Genomic DNA, 18,029 nt, shown 5'->3' on the forward strand with positions numbered 1-18,029 from the left:
AACATGAGTCGAGACTCGGCAGATATAGTCAGGAATTGTGACAAGTGCCAGCGATTCGCGAATATCACTCATCAACCTCCTGAAGACTTGAGTGCAATATCCTCACCCTGGCCCTTCTCCCAATGGGGGGTAGATATAGTAGGACCACTGCCTCGGAGCAGGGGAGGTGTGCGGTTCGCAGTTGTTGCTGTAGATTATTTCACCAAGTGGGCAGAGGTTGAAGCCTTAGTAAATATCACGGCTAAGGCAATAGAGCGATTTTTATGGAAGAATATCGTATGTCGGTATGGCATTCCCCATGCTTTTATCACAGATAATGGCAAGCAGTTTGACTGCGAGTCATTCCGAGCCTGGTGTGCCCAGCTGCGAATAAGGAACTATTACTCGTCTCCTGGGCACCCCCAGGCAAATGGGCAGGTAGAAGCCACCAACAAAACAATTTTCAAGATCTTGAAGAAGAAGCTGGATGATCGGAAAGGAAACTGGGCAGAAGATCTGCCAGAAGTATTGTGGGCATACCGAATGACCAAGAGAATTCCAACCGAAGAGACACCATATGCCTTAGCATTCGGGACTGAGGCAGTTATACCAGCCGAGGTAGGCTCAGGCAGCTATCGCGTAGAGACCTTCCAATCCGAGACTAATAACGAAGGGTTACAGCTACATTTGGATTTGCTACAAGAGAAGCGGGATCAAGCCCAAGTGGCTATGGCAGCATATCAGGCGAGAGTGACTCGTTATTTCAACAAAAAGGTCAAGCCTCGGAGCTTCAAAGTTGGAGATATGGTTCTACGTAAAGCTACTTTGGCGACTAAGGACCCGGCTGAGGGAAAGCTGGCTCCTAATTGGGAAGGACCTTACAGGGTGATTGAGTGCAAAAGAGCAGTAGCATACCACTTGAAAGATTCCAAAGGTAAGACTCTTCCGAGGCCTTGGAATGCTGAGCACCTTAAAAAGTACTATGTCTAAAACGCTGCGATATGTAATTTGTTCGTCATTTCATTACTTTATTTTAATGAATAAAAGTATCTCGGAGTTATGCAGCATATAAGGTTCATATGTACAAAATTAAATGATTTCATTAATCTTAGAGAAAATGGCTGAAAAGGTGCTTCCAAGCAGGATGCAACCGAAAAAAGCATTCTCTAAAAGAACTCTCCGAGACCTAACTCGGAGTAGCATAAAAGAACTCTCCGAGACCTAACTCGGAGTAGCGTAAAGGAACTCTCCGAGACCTAACTCGGAGTAGCATAAAAGAACTCTCCGAGACCTAACTCGGAGTAGCATAAAAAAACTCTTCGAGACCTGACTCAGGGTAAGAATCCGACCCTACGAGACAAAAACTCGTTATAGTGTAACTAAGGCTAAAGTAAAATCTCCAAGACATAATCCGGAGAAATATAGTTATAAGCTTCTTTAACTACCTTAGGCAACAAACAAAAATCAGAAAGTTGTTACTTCGAGATTCATAAAAAACTCATTTCATTAAGAAACTTAAGGTATGTACAAAGAGCTATCATATGGTGTTACACTATTTTGCCTTAGGGGCAGAAGCAAGATTAGCATCGGGGGCCTCGGCAGAGCCGGACTCAGCAGAAACGGCCTCGGACTGGGTGTCATCTGGATCAGACTCGGTACCTTGGCGATATTGAGCAGAGAAGGGGTCGAAGAAAAATTCTTTTATTCCTGCGGCGTCAGGCATTTGTTCTTGGCCTAGGTTTATCAGTTGAGCCATAGCTGCGTCCGAGCAAGGGATGTCCTCGATCTTTATCCTGTCAAGATCTATTTTTTGGGTCGAGTTCTTAGCCCATGCTCGAAAGGTTTCAAAGCCAAGAATGAGTCCGTCAGCCCAGGCAGAGTTTCGGACCCATGAAGCAAAGGATAGCTGGCGCAAATAACTGGCAACTTGGCTCTTAGCCTCCTTCAATCGAGCTCTCACCTGAGCGTATTTGCCCTTGAAGAACTTCAGTTTCTCCTCAGCAATCACTTTGGCGTCATTTGTTTTTGCCACCAAGGTTTTCTGCTCCAGAATTTCAGCCCGAGCCAATTCCAGTTGATCCGAGACGCTCGAGTGCCTTTCCTCCAATTGGTTCCGATCTTCTCTTATAATGGAGTTGTCCTCCTGGAGTCGGCTTATTTCAGCCCGAAGACCCTTAATCTCGGCCGCCAACTCCGCAGCCTCATACTCAGCCCTTGTCCGAGCCGCAGCCATCTCGGATGTTTCGGCCTGCATTATTGACTGCTGTTGGCCCGAGAGCAATAGTTCCTCATCTTGCTTAGCCACTACCTCCTTTAGCCTGGTATTTTCGGCTTCCAGGTCAGTGATTAAGCCTTGGAGCATGTCGGTCTTGTTGGTCGATTCCTGGGTTACCTTCCGGAAATAGCAGTACCAAACCAACGACCTCATAATAGCCTGTGGCAAAGATTCTGTCAGTATGTTTATGCATAGAGTAAAAAGAAAAAAGAGGTAGTATACTTACAGTAAGTTGATAATAAATCATCTGCTCTGTCATGCCTTGAGCAGAGATGTCGCGTTCCATGGTAAGGCTCTCGTGCGGAATTAAATTTACCAGTGCCAAGAAGGGATTACCCTTCAAATCACCGCTAAAATCTGCCAGACGTCCGCCGACAGTCCAGTCTACTCCTTGAGGCCTAATAGCCGAGGCGGAAGAAGATGAGGTCTCGGCAGTAGGCTTCGTCTCTTTAGCCGATGCCTTCTCGGTAACCTTCTCGACAGGAGTCGGCGTCCGAGCCCTAGTAGATGGAGGTGCGTGGACTTCCGGTTCAGCCTCGTCAACAGGAGAAAGAGGTTTAGCTCCTTCGACAGCTGCAGTTGGCCCCTTGGTCCTCTCACACACCATCTCTACGGAGCCATCCGAATGCTCCACCAACTCTATATCATCCAAAATGTGTTGGATGTTGGAGCCCAGGGGTTGGAGCGAGAGAGATTGGATGGGAATGGCATTCTTAGCCTCGAGGCCATCCGAGGCCAAAGGAGTGGCATTTAATGGACGTGCAGGAACAGGCTCGTTGGCCAGAAAGGCCTCAACCTCTGTAACTGACTTCACCACAGGTCCAGAAGCAGCCTTTCGCCTAGCAGCTAGCAAGCTAGCAAACTGATCCTGTACCTTCACTTCTGTTGCTCTCACCAGCTTCCTCTTTTTAGGGTGAGGAGCTTCAGGTTCTCCTAATCCCTCAGGCTCGTCAACCAAGTGCAGAGCCCTAGCTGCCCGGGTTGGAGGGTTAGGTTTTGTGGCCATTTTCAAAGGCCCTGTAGTTCAAAATTGTGCAGCACCAGGAGGATCCACTCTCCCACTAATTCTTAGAGCCCCCCCAGTTTGAAGTGGAGGATTCTTCTGCTTGGGTGACTCGACCAGTTTTCCTTTACCTTTATCAAGCCTGGTCTTCCGCGGGGTAGCTCCTCGGGTGTTGGCCGCTGGAGGGTCTAAGGCAGGAACCTTTGGGTCTCGGACAACCGCGGAAACAGGTCCCTTCTTACCTCCGCCATCGCCTTTTTCCAATCTGACGAGGCCCCCTCCTTGCGAGGCCGTATTCATTAGCAATGAATAGCTTAGTAAATTCTCGTGTCTTTGAGTCCACCTTAAAACTTTATTTACACGCTGTTGTTCGTCATCGGTAAGGGCTGGCTCTTTAGAAGCGTTCGCTGCAGGAACACTAGTTTCCCGAGGCACTCTCGGACCCTGGGCAACTTCGGTAGGATGAAATTCCCACCTCCCTGTTGCAAAAAAGTACTTTCCCTTCCACGCATGGTTGCTGGAATATTTACCATCTACGTGAACGAATTTCCCCCTTCGTGACTGGAAATTGTATAAACCATCACACTTTGGGTTCTTTTGAAGGCGATATACCCACAAAAATTCCCGGGCTGTGAGATGATGCCCCGGTCCGAGTGCCAGAGGCCAAAGCAACACGCAGGCATGGATAAGTCTCCATGCGTTGGGCACAATCTGATGGGGAGCTAGATTCAGATAGCTCAGCAACTCTCGAATGGTCGGCGGAATGGGTAAGCGAAAACCAGCACGGAACATCGTCTCGTACAGACAAACTTCGTGCGCATCAGAACGCACTATTGCACCTATCCGTTCATCATCGAATCGCAGCTTCACGGATTTGGGGATAAAACACTCCTCCCGAATTCTGGCTTCATCAGCCTTAGTTAACAATGGCCGCCAACAGGCTGGGTAGGTGTTGTCGCCGAGGCCATCAGACCCTGATCCCTCATCTCCAGACATGGTTTATGAAAACGAAAAGAGTTCTCGAAGGATAAAGAAGGAAACAGAAAAGCTAGAAGCTGCTACGGAGGATAGAAAGAATGGAAAAAGAGAAGATACTGTCCTATAAATAAGACCGCCTCGGACACGTGTGCATTAAAAGCACCATGTGAAACAGGGCCTCGGAAGCTCAACCGACGCCGCCTATAGATGACACGTGTGAGCCAGCATTAATGAAGCGATAGGGTCTCGGAATTTCAACCGACACCTGGAATGTCGAGAGTCAAAATTCCCCCTAATATTTGAAATTTGAATTTGAATCTACCCTCCAAGATTTGAAATTTAAATTTTGAATCTGAAGTTTAAATTTCAAATTTTGCCGCCTTATTATCCGGGACGGAGTCGGAAAGACGTTGACTGTTTTGGAATCTCTCTTAAGAAAAGCTGGCCTCGGTTCATTCCATCAAGACATGAAATTTCTTTAGTTTTACAAACTTCAAAATTTGGGGGTAACTGTTGGGTCATGAACTAGCTTACCATTTATTGAGCAGTCCTTGGGCCCAACCAGAAGAGGCCCAAGTCCGAGACCTACTCAAAAGGCCCAAGTCCGAGTCCTTCTCAAGTGATCCGAGACGAGACCTACTCAAGTGATCCGAGACGAGACCTTCTCAAGTGATCCGAGACGAGACCTACTCAAGTGATCCGAGACGAGACCTACTCAAGTAATCCGAGACGAAGACTACTCATGAGATCCGAGACCTCCAATCCAAGGCAACCCCTAGCCGAGACCATGAAGTCCGAGAATAACTCAGGACATTTAAGTCGCGGTAAAAGGGATAACTCTGATATCTGAAAAGATTACGAAGTTGATCCTCTGATCTCAAGTCGCTCAAATCGTGGAAGAACTAACAAACATGATCTTTTCATTCAAATGTTTGTTTAGCCGATATCAAGGGATAAGATTCCTTAATAAGTGGGAAATCAAATTCCCTCCAATGCCTATAAATACAAGTCATATGATCAAAGCAAAGGTAATCACAACTCTCATAATTTGAGCTCGATAGTTGTTACTAGCATCTTTTCCCATTCTGACTTAGGCATCGGAGTGCCCACGCCGGCTCACCCCCGGTCACTTCGATCCTTCTTTCTTCTTTGTTGTGCAGTCAAACTGTTCGGGTGTTGGTTCAACTCAAACTCGGCAGGCGTGCCACGTCATCTCTTGGAAAACTGCTGCACTTGCAAAGCTAAAAAGTAGAAAAATAACCGATTTTTTATATTTAATTATTTTTTTAATATTTTTAATTTATTTTATTTTTTTTATTCATAAAAAATGCCCCCGACGCTAATATTCTGCTATGCCACCGGAGGAGAGGAAATGAGGGAAGGAGGCGAACCCAAGGGTAAAATAGTAATTTAATATATATATATATATATATAATTTTAGAATTGGGACCATGGTCCGGGATTACCCAGGAAAAAATTTTTGGGTCCGTCCCTGAATAAGGAGCCCTGCTATGTGGCTGCCAAAATGCAACCTAACGTAGGACATATATTAAAAAATAATAAAAAAAAATTTTGTCATTTTTTTTTATTAGTTAAATTTTTATGAGTTAATATTTAATTTTTAATACCTCAAAACTTGTTTTTGGATTTAAAACTAAAATTTAGGGGTGAAAGATTAACCCTTTAGAGATTGTATCACTCAAAAGGGATTCGATCATCTTAAATTTGGTGCTAATGCCTCAAATTTGATGCTAATACCTCAAATTTAGTTCTAATACTTCAAATTTGGATTTCCCTTTAATATTTATCTTCTTCAATTTATAAATTTTTTTTTTTAAAAAAAAACAAAAGCAAAGTATCTGACGTTATTTAAAAAAAACATAGCCACATCAGACTTTGGCTGACGCTAAAATGACCCCAAGCTATCGAAAATCTCTACTCCTGAATAAGATAATATATTAGCATTAAAGTCAACCCTAAATAAAATTATCACATACGGTAGAGATAACAACTAGTAAATAATAAATTATGATCCATGTCCTAACTGTCTCGTCAGAGTTTTTTTCCTTTCTTTCTAACATGAGACATATTACTCTTCATTCTTGAATCGTCATTGAATTGTTTTGTTTTTTGTTTTTTTTTTTCATTCTTAAATCGTCATTGAATCGTTATGTTTTTTTCATTCTTGAATCGTCATTGAGTATTCTAAATTACTAGAATACTTCCTAATAGGTATGAACACTATTGTATCGTGTCCATCTTTTATTTATCTATTTTTTTAATTTCATGTGTATAAAAAAAATGAATAAAAATGAATAGAGCATATTTCTCTATCCTGTGGCAACGTGGATTTCTTCCAGCACAGGACAAAGAATGCCTAGTCCTGCTTGAAATTTTAATCTAGTTTAGTGGCACAGAAGAGTAAGTAGGATGAGGAGGAAAACAAGGAGCATAGCTTACAGTATTATCCAGAACCCAAATTCTGTGGCTCTCCTTTACTTTTCTACTAATTTCTACCCAAACAGATCTCTGACGAACAAACACAATCGGCTATTCATCAGCTTCAGCCATGAACGACAAGGTGGACAAGCTGGTCATCTTCCTAGCAAAGAGAGATGGTATTGACAAGCTTGTCAAGACCTTCCAATACACCTCCAAGCTTGTCCACTGGCACGCCGAAGCCACCCACCCAGATATAGCCGGAAGAGCCAAGCGCTGGGAGGTCGCCTCGGGGCTTAGCCGGAAAGCTTTCAGGAGCGGCCGGTTTCTCACCGGCTTCAATGGGCTAAGAAGAAGCCCCGGCTCAACCCCTACTCTCCGGTTCCTAGCGGTTCTTGCAAACGCCGGGGAAATGATCTACTTCTTTTTCGACCACTTTCTTTGGCTGTCAAGAGTTGGAACCTTGGACCCCAAGTTGGCGACAAAGATGAGCTTCATATCAGCATTTGGTGAGTCTTTTGGGTATATTTTCTTTATTATATCTGATTTCATTGTCATCAGAGAGGGAGTGGAGGCGGAGAAAAAGCTTGCCGAGTCAAAAGGAGAAACAGAGGATGCGAAACAGAGCATCAAAAAGATCAGAGCTGATAGAGTGATGAGGCTGATGGCGGTGGCAGCTAATGTTGCTGACTTAATCATTGGATTGGCGGACATCGAACCCAACCCTTTCTGCAACCATGCTGTCACTCTTGGGATCAGCGGATTGGTCTCTGCATGGGCTGGCTGGTACAGAAATTGGCCCTCATAAGCTTAAGATTCCTGTTTAAAATGAAAACAAAAAAACAAAAAGATGTTGGAAATTGAGAGATTGAGAGATACCCAAGTGTTGCAAACTGATGATGTTGTGTTTGAAACTCTGATCCCAATATGCAGCTGCATACTCTTCCGGTGTATGTGTATAATTATAATAACATAATGTAGATTTTACTGTCACTTTACTTGAAGCAAGAGTGAATGTTCATTCTGCAATCCAGAAAAGGATATTCACTAATTCCTTTACCATTTTGATTAAACCAGTAACAGAGCACGTGGGTTACATTTGCACATGATTTTTTCAATGATAATTTATCGTTTATATTTATTTTCATTTGTCAAATAATAATTCGATCAAGTAATATATTTTTTTGAGACATCAAGTTAGAGAAATAGAAAATATTGATCGAGTATGCTCGTTAATGGTTTTGTAAAGTGTTTTATTTATTTATCATTATTTTTTTTTTATGTGATATAAAATTGAGAAGTAGTTTTGGTGATGTTCGCATTTGAGAAAATATTTGTTAAGGAAACAAATACTAAATTATGCTTACTTGGAAAAAACACAAACATGTGTGGAGCTTGCTTCTTGCTTATGAGAAAATAAAAATAAGATTAAAATTAAGAGAGAAAGTAGTCGTGCTGACTCGTGCAGCCTTCTTAGCCAAGAGAAGGAATAGTCACCCAGCCACCCAATGGATAGGGGTGGTCATGCAATTATCTCTAACCAAGACTAAAGTGGTTGCGTGCCCACCTATGGGAGTGGCGTTGCGACCACCTTTTTTTTAATTTTATATATATATATATATATATATATATATATATATATATATATATATATATATATATATTTGGTTTTAATTAGGTTTTGCAAATTGAACTCGATGAAGCATTACACCTTTTATGAAGTGACTTTTTGTTTTTTGTTTTTGTTTTTTTTTTCCTCCATTTTTCAGATTTTCTAGTTAGAAAATTAAAAATTTTCAATAAAAAATCAATTTACTCGAACTAAAACTCTAGGATATACTTCAAAATCATTACTCCTCTTAAATGAAGGATCACTATAGCATTCTCTTTTATATGAAGGATGAGCAAATATTAGATGTATGGTGAAATTAAAGTGTGGTCCTACATAATTTGAAGCAAAATACTTGTTAAATTTTAAAGAGTCGAATGTAAATCTAGGTTCTTCTCAATTTCAAGTAAAATTAAGATAATCTATTTTACAGTCATAATATTATTTTATTGTATTTAACTGTGTATATGATTATATGTTATTTACAATTATAACATTAAAAGATGTGACAACATATGTATTATTATATATATTTTTTTAAATTTAGTCATAACTATAAGATAAGTCATCTCCAATTCATTTCAGGATCATCTCATTTTTTATTTAATGATTGGGGTTTCATTACATATCTTTAACGGTGTATATAATATTTTTTTATTTAAAAATTTCAAATAACATGACATCATATTTATCATACGACAATATTTATGGACCGTAAAAAATATAATATTTGACAGTTAAATGGATACCTTTATTTACTGTTATTTTTTATTTATTTATTTATTTTTTTCCTTTTGAAGTGGCTCGTCTACCTTTCTAAAGTGAAATGGTGTTTGTTTTCTACCTTACTCGTCTCCGAAGTGTTGTAGTAAGCCGGTAATAAAGAATTAATTGACGTGATTTTTTATTTATTTATTTTTCACGTGTTGACGTGGAAATCATGTATTGGCACAGTGGGCGTGGAGGAACCGCAGAGGCGTTGTTCGAAGTTTACACCAAACTACAAGACTACAGTAAACAGCTAAAGTCTTAAACCGGGGGTCAAACCCAAGTTGAGGTTTATTTCAAGAACCAGATTGTCGAGCCGACGTCCGATTTCGAAGGGATTCTCCGAGGTTAGTGTCCCTGAAATATAGTAGAGTGAAAGGAAGAAAATGCTTTATAGAACTTTGATTCAGTGCCATATTTTTGAAGTTGTTTTTTTTTTTTTTTTAATTTTTTTAATTTTTAATTTTTAATTTTGTTTTCAATCTAAAATTATGGGTTGTGTTCATTTTCTTGCAGATTATCTGGAAGCAAACTGTAGGGTTATCTTTTGTTTGTCAGTTTGTTGAATTTTGTGAGGAGTGTGTGAGATCAGATGGCAGATGGGGCAGCGCCCTCGCGGTATGTGAAGCTGAATAAGGATCAGGCGCCACTGGAGGATATTAAACCTGGAGAGCTTAATCAACCCATTGAGGTTCCTCAGGTTTTTACTCTCTCTCTCTCTCTCTGTGAAAAGATACTCATTTTTATGGGATTATAGTAAAACCCTTTGTTATTTATGCTATTGGTATAGGACCCATTTGCCGTTAATATCTCTTTACTGATCTATTTCATGAATTGATATGAATTTGAATTTTGGTTGATAGCATTTGCCTCTTGGTTGGAGTATTTTGTGGTAGTTGGTCTGAATTATGGTCCTCCTGTGATTCTTTAGGGTGTTGATTTGGATGTTTTTGAGTGATGAAGGAATAGAACTACGAGGAGAAGGTGATTGGTTAATATTACCCTGTGCTGTAGATCTGCTGTAAGGGGACACGGGACACCAAAGCCCCTTACATCCAGTCATGGTGGGATTCATCCTCGTAGGACTTCATATGCTTTTCCAGCCCTATGCCTTTGTAATGCGAGTATTAACTTTGACAGGGAGAGAGGAAGTAACTCAAACTGGTATAGTCGTAATGGACATAAACTTCATACTAGAACCTTTGACACTTTGCGGTGCATTCTTGGCGATCATTTATAATTACCCATTTTTTCACTTAAGACGTAACCTGGATGTGTGAGTTCATATGATGTCAGGAATCCGAATCCAGTACTCCATATGGTTCTCATTTACAACAAAAAATGATTGAAGAATAAACTTGTAGGTAGATCCAAGAGCCAAATGATAACCCTTTTTTTCTCACACTTCCATTCTTTTCTTTCAACTTATGGGTCATGCTTGAACCCTACAGTTCAGGAAATTTCCGGTTGACTGGCAGCTCCAACAGTTTGAAACAAGTAAATGTTAGCAAAACCAGGGCTAAATTGAGCTAGAACTTTGATTGATCTATTGTACATTCTGGTCTGACTGATTAAGTCTTGGTTTTTAAATATATGATTGAACTTTAAATTTGCTCTTACTACGTTATAATCTCCATGGAGAATTGCTCTTTACACCAACCCCTGTTTATGTTTTATGACGATGAAATATGTAATAGCTATTTACCAGCCTTATAAATTATTGGGCAGTTGGCTGTTCACAAGTGCAATGAATGTGGGCAGCCTCTACCTGAAAGCTTTCAGCCTCCTGCTGATGAACCTTGGACAACAGGGATTTGTGGCTGTGCTGAAGACAGAGAAAGTTGTAAGTTGATGTATACCCCAATATCCTAACTTTGTTATTTGATGTGATATTATTAAGCTTTAATATGGTATTTTGTTTCTTGCTTGTCGCTATGGACTTGTTCTGGTGGATAAGTAGTCCTATTTCCAAATGTCTTCTTTTTCGTGATTTAATGAATTTTTTTTGTTACAAATGTAAAGAGTTGTGGAGGCCAATTTCTTGGAAATATTAAGGGAATGTTTGGTAATGTGTTTTAGGGAGTGTTTTATGTTTTTGGTTTGAAAAAATGTTCTGATGTAACATAAAGGTGAAAATTGTTTTGTGTTTTTAGGAGTGTTTTGTGTGTTGGGTTGTTTGTTGATGTTTTTGTTTTGAAAAGAGAAAGCAAAGCAAAGAACAAAAATTTTAACAAACAGAGCCGAAGTTTCTGTTAGATTAGTTCTATTAATTTCAACTCCTGGCTTTACCATTCACTTTGCCAAGAGTGATGAAAAAAATGAGATTATATATAAAGTAACCATCTGAATAATTGTGTCAACTAGTTTGCTTGTAGCAGTCTATCTGTGCTCAGATAATCTCCTTTCTTCTTTTTTTTTCCCCATATTTTTGTTTGTCTCTTGTATTACTTTAAAACATTAAGCCCTCATGACACCTTTTGCCTTTCATCCAGTTGGCCTCGACCTTTCTTAATACATATATTTATATCTTCAGTTGGTTTCTTGATTGTATCCTTGCAATGAGCTCTGTTCGAAGTTCCGGTTCCAATATTTTCTTTACTGCAGAAAGTAAGGATGTTTTTACTAATACATGTTACAATTATGTAAAATTTCTCTTGTTTCCTTCCTTTACAGGCTTAACAGGACTATTCTGTCCATGTGTTTTGTTTGGGCGCAACGTTGAAAGGTTGAGAGAAGATACCCCTTGGACCACACCATGCATGTGTCATGCCATTTGTGTTGAAGGTGGAATTGCGGTGGCAGCAGCAACCGCAGCCTTCGGTTGTGTTGACCCATCGTTTCTCATTTGTGAGGGTTTGTTATTTGCTTGGTGGATGTGTGGCATATACACTGGTCTTGTTCGGCAATCCTTACAGAAGAAATATCATTTGAAGGTAAATTTGAAGGTTTCTTTGTAGACGATTAGGTGGCCTACAATAATTAGACAATGCAGTTGCATGAATATCTTCCCTCAAACATCACCTGCACAAGCATTAGTTGCTCATTTAATTCAAGCTATTGGCAGGGTTGCATCTTTTAGGGAGCACACGGTCATGCATGAATGTTGCTAGTGAAGTTATGTGATTACCACATTGCTCACTGAGGCAAAGAATCTTTCCATAATGAAGCGAGCATTCTCTTGTGGCTAGAAGTGCACCCTTGGATAACAATAAATATTCCTAGTTCTGACCAGATTTAAACCAGGCATAAACTTTTTTTTTTCTTTTTTCATATAGCATATGCACCTCGCTGAGAATTTTCACTTTTGAAATTCTTTTTCCAATATGTTTTCTTTGAGTGCTAGACTTGAAGCAATAGAGAGAAAACACTATTGTTTCGTGCAAATTATTGTAATATGATTAAACTTCGTAAGCCTTAGAATGTGTCAGTCCAAACAGATTTGTGTGTGTGTGTGTGTGTGAGAGAGAGAGAGAGAGAGAGATTGCTTTCATTTTTATTATGTCATCACCATCATCTTATTCCTCTGCTGGATTTACTTTTCTCTTCTCTATCAAGTCAATTGGAAACCTCTCTTTTATTAGTTTTTCTTTTAGGTCTTGGTGTTGATGAGTTTAAAAGCTCTGTCAACAAAACTTTGATCATGATTGCATAGAATGCAATCATGATTTTGATTGGCATTTAGGATTTGAAAAGAAAGTGATTTGCTTACATTTTTTGTATTACATAATAAAAGCACTTTATCCAGAACATCGGTGAGAAAAAATCTGCTTTAGTAACTTCAAGTTTTTATCCCTTTTTTTTAGCCTTTGGTTTGCACTTTATTTTAGGCTGCATATATTAGTCGGCATTTTGGTCAGTTAAACTCCCATGCATTCAGCTTCTCATTTTCAGTTTCATCTATCTACTTGAATAGTGTCCTTTGTGTTTCTTAACATTTCTATAATTTCTTTCACATTTTTAATTATTTTTTCTTAAATTGTTTACTGTTTGTGTACTTGAGCTTATCCTCTTTCTTTCTTTTTTATTTTTTACTGATTTATCAAACAAAACAATTCTCAAATTGTTTCCCTATGACCAACATGTACCCTTTAAATGGACGTTTGCAAATTGACTGAGGATAACAAAAAAAGAAAAATGTCCCCGTATAGTTACTGTCTGTAATGACACTTCTAGTACATCCCGCTGTGTGTTGGATTTTTTTAGTGGTCCATTTGGCATATTTATTGTGGGTAGGCTGTTATTCTGGCTTTTGTTATTGTCTGTTGTATTGTCTTCCCAAGAGTGCTATGGAAAATCTTCATATTTGTATGACGAAGGGGATAATCTGGACATGTTGGCATCAGGTTCACACTGGTTTGGTCATGGACACTCGTAACCATGTGAATTTTTCTGCAAATTATGCTCATTGGTTAGATTACTCTGCCCATCTTGCCAATGATCTTTGGACCAAATGGTAAATAAGGGGTGGAAGGTAAGGTTAGAGGTTCAGTTTCTTACAGGCGCATTAATTGTTTTTGCCTATCCAAAAAAAAAAAAAAAAAAACTCAAACATGGGCATATGCATTTTGGTCATCTCCAATAAATAGCTAACATTATAGAGTTTAATGTGCAATCACATCTTAGGTATCATTTTAGTGTCTTTAATATGACTGTAATGACAAAGTAGATAGTTTGGTTAAGAAGTCAGCATCGGCTAAGTTACCCGGGACCAGAGGCAACTACACAGCATGCCATTTCTGAATTTAAACTTTGTTTTGTTGATAGTTATGTTGTCTTGAGGCAGAGAATTATTGATCTTGAAAATAATTGAGTGGCATTTGATTGTCGGGCTTATGAACTCGTGTTTTTGCTGACTGCAGAACTCGCCATGTGACCCGTGCTTGGTGCACTGCTGCATGCACTCTTGTGCCTTGTGTCAGGAGCACAGGGAGATGAAGGGACGCCTTTCGGAGAATGTTGTGATGCCAATGACCATTGTGAATCCCCCTCCTGTTCAAGAGATGAAGCCTGCTGACGGCAACAAGGACTCTGCACCATCCTCTGGCAACAACGAGCACACCAATTTGGAAATGCAGGCTTTGTAGGAGCTCCCCCCACCCTCGCGTTGATACTGAGTAAATAAATATGTTACATCTTAATCGGGATTTTTTTGGGTGCCTCATGTTTTTAGCAGATTGGGATCACATGTATACGGATACTAAAGTTATTTTTGAAACCATCCAACAAAGTCTTTGAAATGCATATCATGTTACGAGTAATTCTAAATATTCTTCTTTCATCATAGTCTTATACCATTAAGGTTAATGTGACAGTGTTCATCAACTTTTGAATTTTTTTTTCTCTTCTTTAATAAATGCTGATCTAAGGGCGGATAAGCATTGCCATATGAGCACGGTGATGTAGGAGTGGGATAGGAGACAAGTATTTAACATTACTCTTCATGTTACTAGATAGTTGCTTCAATGAATTGGTCACACAGTTTATGCAACAGAGCCTGTAATCTTGCTTGAAACCGCCTTGCCATGATTTGCACAAGCTTAAAAAGATGTAAAACTCAAAATCACCAGGCTTGTACATTTGTGTCCTATCCCATTTTCTAAAGAATGCAAGGGGAACTTGTGGAAAATGGGATGGTTTCTGAAAAATTCCATACTGCCTTTGCCTTTTGCCTGTACTATTTGGTTTGGATTATGTAGTTTTAGTAACAAGAGATCTTCTGTAATTTAAATAGACAGTCAATATTACAAGCACCCCAAAATCTAAAAAAGCTACCTTGTTTCCCTTGCCTGTTACCCCAGCTGATAAGAATCCACAGTACTGATAGTAGTTACTTGTCCCTAGTAAATAGTAATTATCTTTGTATTGCATACAGGTATTAAATCTGAAAAATATTTAGTGTCATTTTCTTATATATCTCTTGTTTATTTTATTTATCATTAAATCTGTAAAATTCAGATGAATTTGCCCATTTACAATTTCTTGTAGGATATGGACAAAATATAAATAAATAAATAAAAATCAAACATTTTTCATTAATCTAGGTGAGGTAAGCCGAATCCATTTGGTTTTCATGCGATACGAGTACTGGGTGTGTCAGTTGGTTCTTTAATCTTTTTTCTCTTTTCAATCATACCTTTTGCAGAAACTTTTTGAGGCCTTTTCCCTATTTAAATATGTCAAATCAGAGGGGCATCCCCTAATTTTTAGCTGGAGAGCTTTCAGTGGGATCTGGCTTCGATGCAGTGTAAAAAATTCACAGCAATCTGCTGTAACCTCTAGTTATTTGGACGGTTCAGATTCAGTCTTGTTTTTCAAAACAAAACTCTCGGAAACACACGACACTCTTTTATTGTCACATGTGACATGTCTCTCAAACGTACCAAAACACTCGCACACAGACAAACAACACACGCGCGTCACCCATCCAGTCAAAGTTCAAACATTTCTAATTCCCACTTCCTTCTCTTCTCTTCTCTTCTCTCTCTCTCTCTCTCTCACAGCGCGCACACACAAATGGAGAGGCCAGAGGCAGAGGATGAAAGAAGAAGACGAGGGACAGTGGCAAAGATGCCAAAGAATAAGGGAAAGGAGGTGCTACACCCACCACCACGGCGCAAGTGGGCTTTGCCACCACTAGCATTGGCTCCATCCAACGAGGTGAGGCTGGCAGCCATAGCCGTTGATTTGAACGTCCGGCTGAGATCGGCCGAGATGCCTTCTTTGATGCAAGAGCGTGCCTTCCGGTACACCAGAGCACTCCTCGACGCTAATCCCGACCAGAAGCCCAGTCCAACGCGCCTTGCCATGTGCCTCAAGAAGGTATGTCTATTGAATCTTGCGGCAAACTCTTCAAGAAATGTGTTACTTAAAGTTTTTAATTTTTGAATAGTTGAATCTGTTTGGTTTAGCTTTTATTCATTTATTGAGAAATTTTTAAGGACGTTTATATATATATATATATATCTTTGGAAATTATTTATTGAGAAATGTTTTACATCTCCCAATTATTTTATTTTATTTTTTAAATATCTTAACATCAATTATTTCAAAAAAATAAAAATTTAAGTAGCTTAAAACACATTAGCGAGTATAATATAAGTTTGATAAATAAGTTTGGAGTGTAGTATTACTCAAAAATTAAAGCGGACTACACTATACACATAATTATCTTTTTTTCTCCAAATCACATTAAACAAAATGAGCAATGAATTATTTACTCCTGTTGATTATTTAATTTTTTTTTTTTATTGTAGGAATTTGATGCAGTGTATGGTCTGGCATGGCACTGCATTGCTGGGAAGAGTTTTGGATCTTTCGTGACTCACTCCTCGGGTGGATTTGTATATTTCTCCGTTGGCAATCTCTCCTTTCTTCTCTTCAAGACCGTGGTTCGACCAACCAAGTCTCCTGTGTTACTGAAACTTACCAGTAATGCATAATATTTATTTATTTATTTTGTCTAATTTAGCGAATACTTCAGTCCTGCATGTTAAATTTACGTTCAGAGCTGTTTCCGTTCTTAGAATAACTCATCAGAGTTTGCATAATAGGATTTGCTAATTTAATATGGTATTATAGTAAAGGTTCTGAATTTATTCATTCTGTGGTTCTGTATACGAATATGGCAAAGGAAACAGAGAATTAGGTAGATTTAGCAACAGCCAAGTAACAAATGAATCAAATCCCAAGGTGACACTCAAGAGATGGAGAATTAGAAGTCTACATAAACGTGGAATTACAACGAAATAAAAGAGTCAAAGAAAACAAGCTTCATCCACAACCGGGAAAGAATTCAATCGACATTCGTCTCTGCCCTCCATTGATCATTTTCTTCCTCCTGATTTCCCAGTTCCACTACTTCCATCAGGTACAATGTTGGTGCTTTGCAAACGTGAGCAGGGGACCACTTCTTGTCACAACTATAACACAGCCCCCTGTCTCTCCGCTCCTTCATCTGAGTTGGTGAAATCCTCTGAACAGGAAACGAAGAATTCTTGCCAACGCCAACAGCAGCATGGTTGGTTGTGTTTCCTGCTGCTTTCCCCTCAATTCTGCGTCGGCTGCCCAGTATATTCTCTTCTTGCATACGGGCCAGTGCAAAAGCAGAGGAAACTGTGGTGGGTTTGCACATCTTCACAGTATATCTGATGTCTTCTCTAAGCCCATTTAGATAACAAGCGAGCTTAAACGTCTCTGGTAAACCCTTTGTCCTGATGGCATGGAGTTCGAAGCGGGATTGGAAATCTTCAACTGTAGAGGTTTGTCTGAGCTTCAAGAGGGATTCCACTGGATCATAATAGGGAGAAGGGTCGAACCTAGTTTCCAAGGCTCTGGTAAAGGCCTCCCAGCTGGTTAATTCTTTCGAATTCTCTATGCACATATACCAAGCTAAAGCTCTTCCTTCCATGTAAATGGAGGAGATGAGGAACCGATCATGGAGAGGAGTTTGGTAGTATTGGAAGAACTGTTGCGCTCTGTAAATCCACCCAGTGGGATCCGCCCCATTGAATTTGGGAAACTCCAAGTGGATGTGGGGTGTGGATGTCTGTTGATTGAATTCTTGGATAGCCTTCTGTTGACTTTCTTGAGTTTCTTTAACGTCAGCCATTGATTCAACGAGCTGCAAATTAGGAGTTTCTTGGTCCATAATGGAACCGCAGTGCTCTGAAAGTAGCAAAAGAGTATCAAATAACTAGAAAATATAACTCTTCATTGACTAATTAAAAAAAAAAAAGACCAAAACGACAGTTTACTGAACCACGACACAAGTACCAATCAGCAACTGCTGACCCATGACGCATGTTTACTAGTCTTTATCCCCACGTACAATAACTAATAACATGTTGAAAATTAACTGGACTCGACCAACGGCTGGCTTATTGAGCCTGCCATGCATGTATGTGTTTATCCTTGGGCTCTACTGGAATGCCCTTTCATGACAAACCGACATGGAGACTGGAGAGGGACTTGAGTAACAA

The 18,029-nt window shown here is 39.6% G+C and overlaps 3 protein-coding genes across 3 annotated transcripts; all 3 read left to right on the forward strand.

The window, feature by feature from the left end:
• Positions 1-6,676: 6,676 nt before the first annotated feature.
• On the forward strand, positions 6,677-7,678 carry LOC132182634 (peroxisomal membrane protein 11-4). The gene has a single exon (XM_059595934.1). It carries the CDS (start codon positions 6,805-6,807, stop codon positions 7,480-7,482), a length of 678 nt encoding a protein of 225 aa, XP_059451917.1. The 5' UTR covers positions 6,677-6,804; the 3' UTR covers positions 7,483-7,678.
• Positions 7,679-9,290: 1,612 nt separating this feature from the next.
• Positions 9,291-14,369, forward strand: LOC132181193 (cell number regulator 6). Its single transcript, XM_059594306.1, has 5 exons — positions 9,291-9,398; positions 9,568-9,751; positions 10,780-10,894; positions 11,725-11,984; positions 13,911-14,369. Exons 2-5 carry the CDS (start codon positions 9,644-9,646, stop codon positions 14,133-14,135), a joined length of 708 nt encoding a protein of 235 aa, XP_059450289.1. The 5' UTR covers positions 9,291-9,398; positions 9,568-9,643; the 3' UTR covers positions 14,136-14,369.
• A 660-nt stretch (positions 14,370-15,029) lies between these two features.
• LOC132181195 (uncharacterized) lies at positions 15,030-16,618 on the forward strand. The gene is made up of 2 exons (XM_059594307.1): positions 15,030-15,870; positions 16,305-16,618. Exons 1-2 carry the CDS (start codon positions 15,415-15,417, stop codon positions 16,488-16,490), a joined length of 642 nt encoding a protein of 213 aa, XP_059450290.1. The 5' UTR covers positions 15,030-15,414; the 3' UTR covers positions 16,491-16,618.
• Positions 16,619-18,029: the final 1,411 nt, after the last annotated feature.

The sequence above is a fragment of the Corylus avellana genome, chromosome ca5 (assembly GCF_901000735.1).
Source record: "Corylus avellana chromosome ca5, CavTom2PMs-1.0".
In the NCBI taxonomy this organism is placed as follows: domain Eukaryota; kingdom Viridiplantae; phylum Streptophyta; class Magnoliopsida; order Fagales; family Betulaceae; genus Corylus; species Corylus avellana.

Bases quoted from the DNA above. Each gene is read 5' to 3' on its own strand.
- LOC132182634 (XM_059595934.1), top strand. From the start codon at position 6,805: ATGAACGACAAGGTGGACAAGCTGGTCATCTTCCTAGCAAAGAGAGAT.
- LOC132181193 (XM_059594306.1), top strand. From the start codon at position 9,644: ATGGCAGATGGGGCAGCGCCCTCGCGGTATGTGAAGCTGAATAAGGAT. The intron at 10,895-11,724 runs GTAAGTTGATGT...CTTCCTTTACAG, and splicing joins TGCTGAAGACAGAGAAAGTT to GCTTAACAGGACTATTCTGT. The intron at 11,985-13,910 runs GTAAATTTGAAG...TGCTGACTGCAG, and splicing joins AGAAGAAATATCATTTGAAG to AACTCGCCATGTGACCCGTG.
- LOC132181195 (XM_059594307.1), top strand. From the start codon at position 15,415: ATGTCTCTCAAACGTACCAAAACACTCGCACACAGACAAACAACACAC. The intron at 15,871-16,304 runs GTATGTCTATTG...TTTTTATTGTAG, and splicing joins TTGCCATGTGCCTCAAGAAG to GAATTTGATGCAGTGTATGG.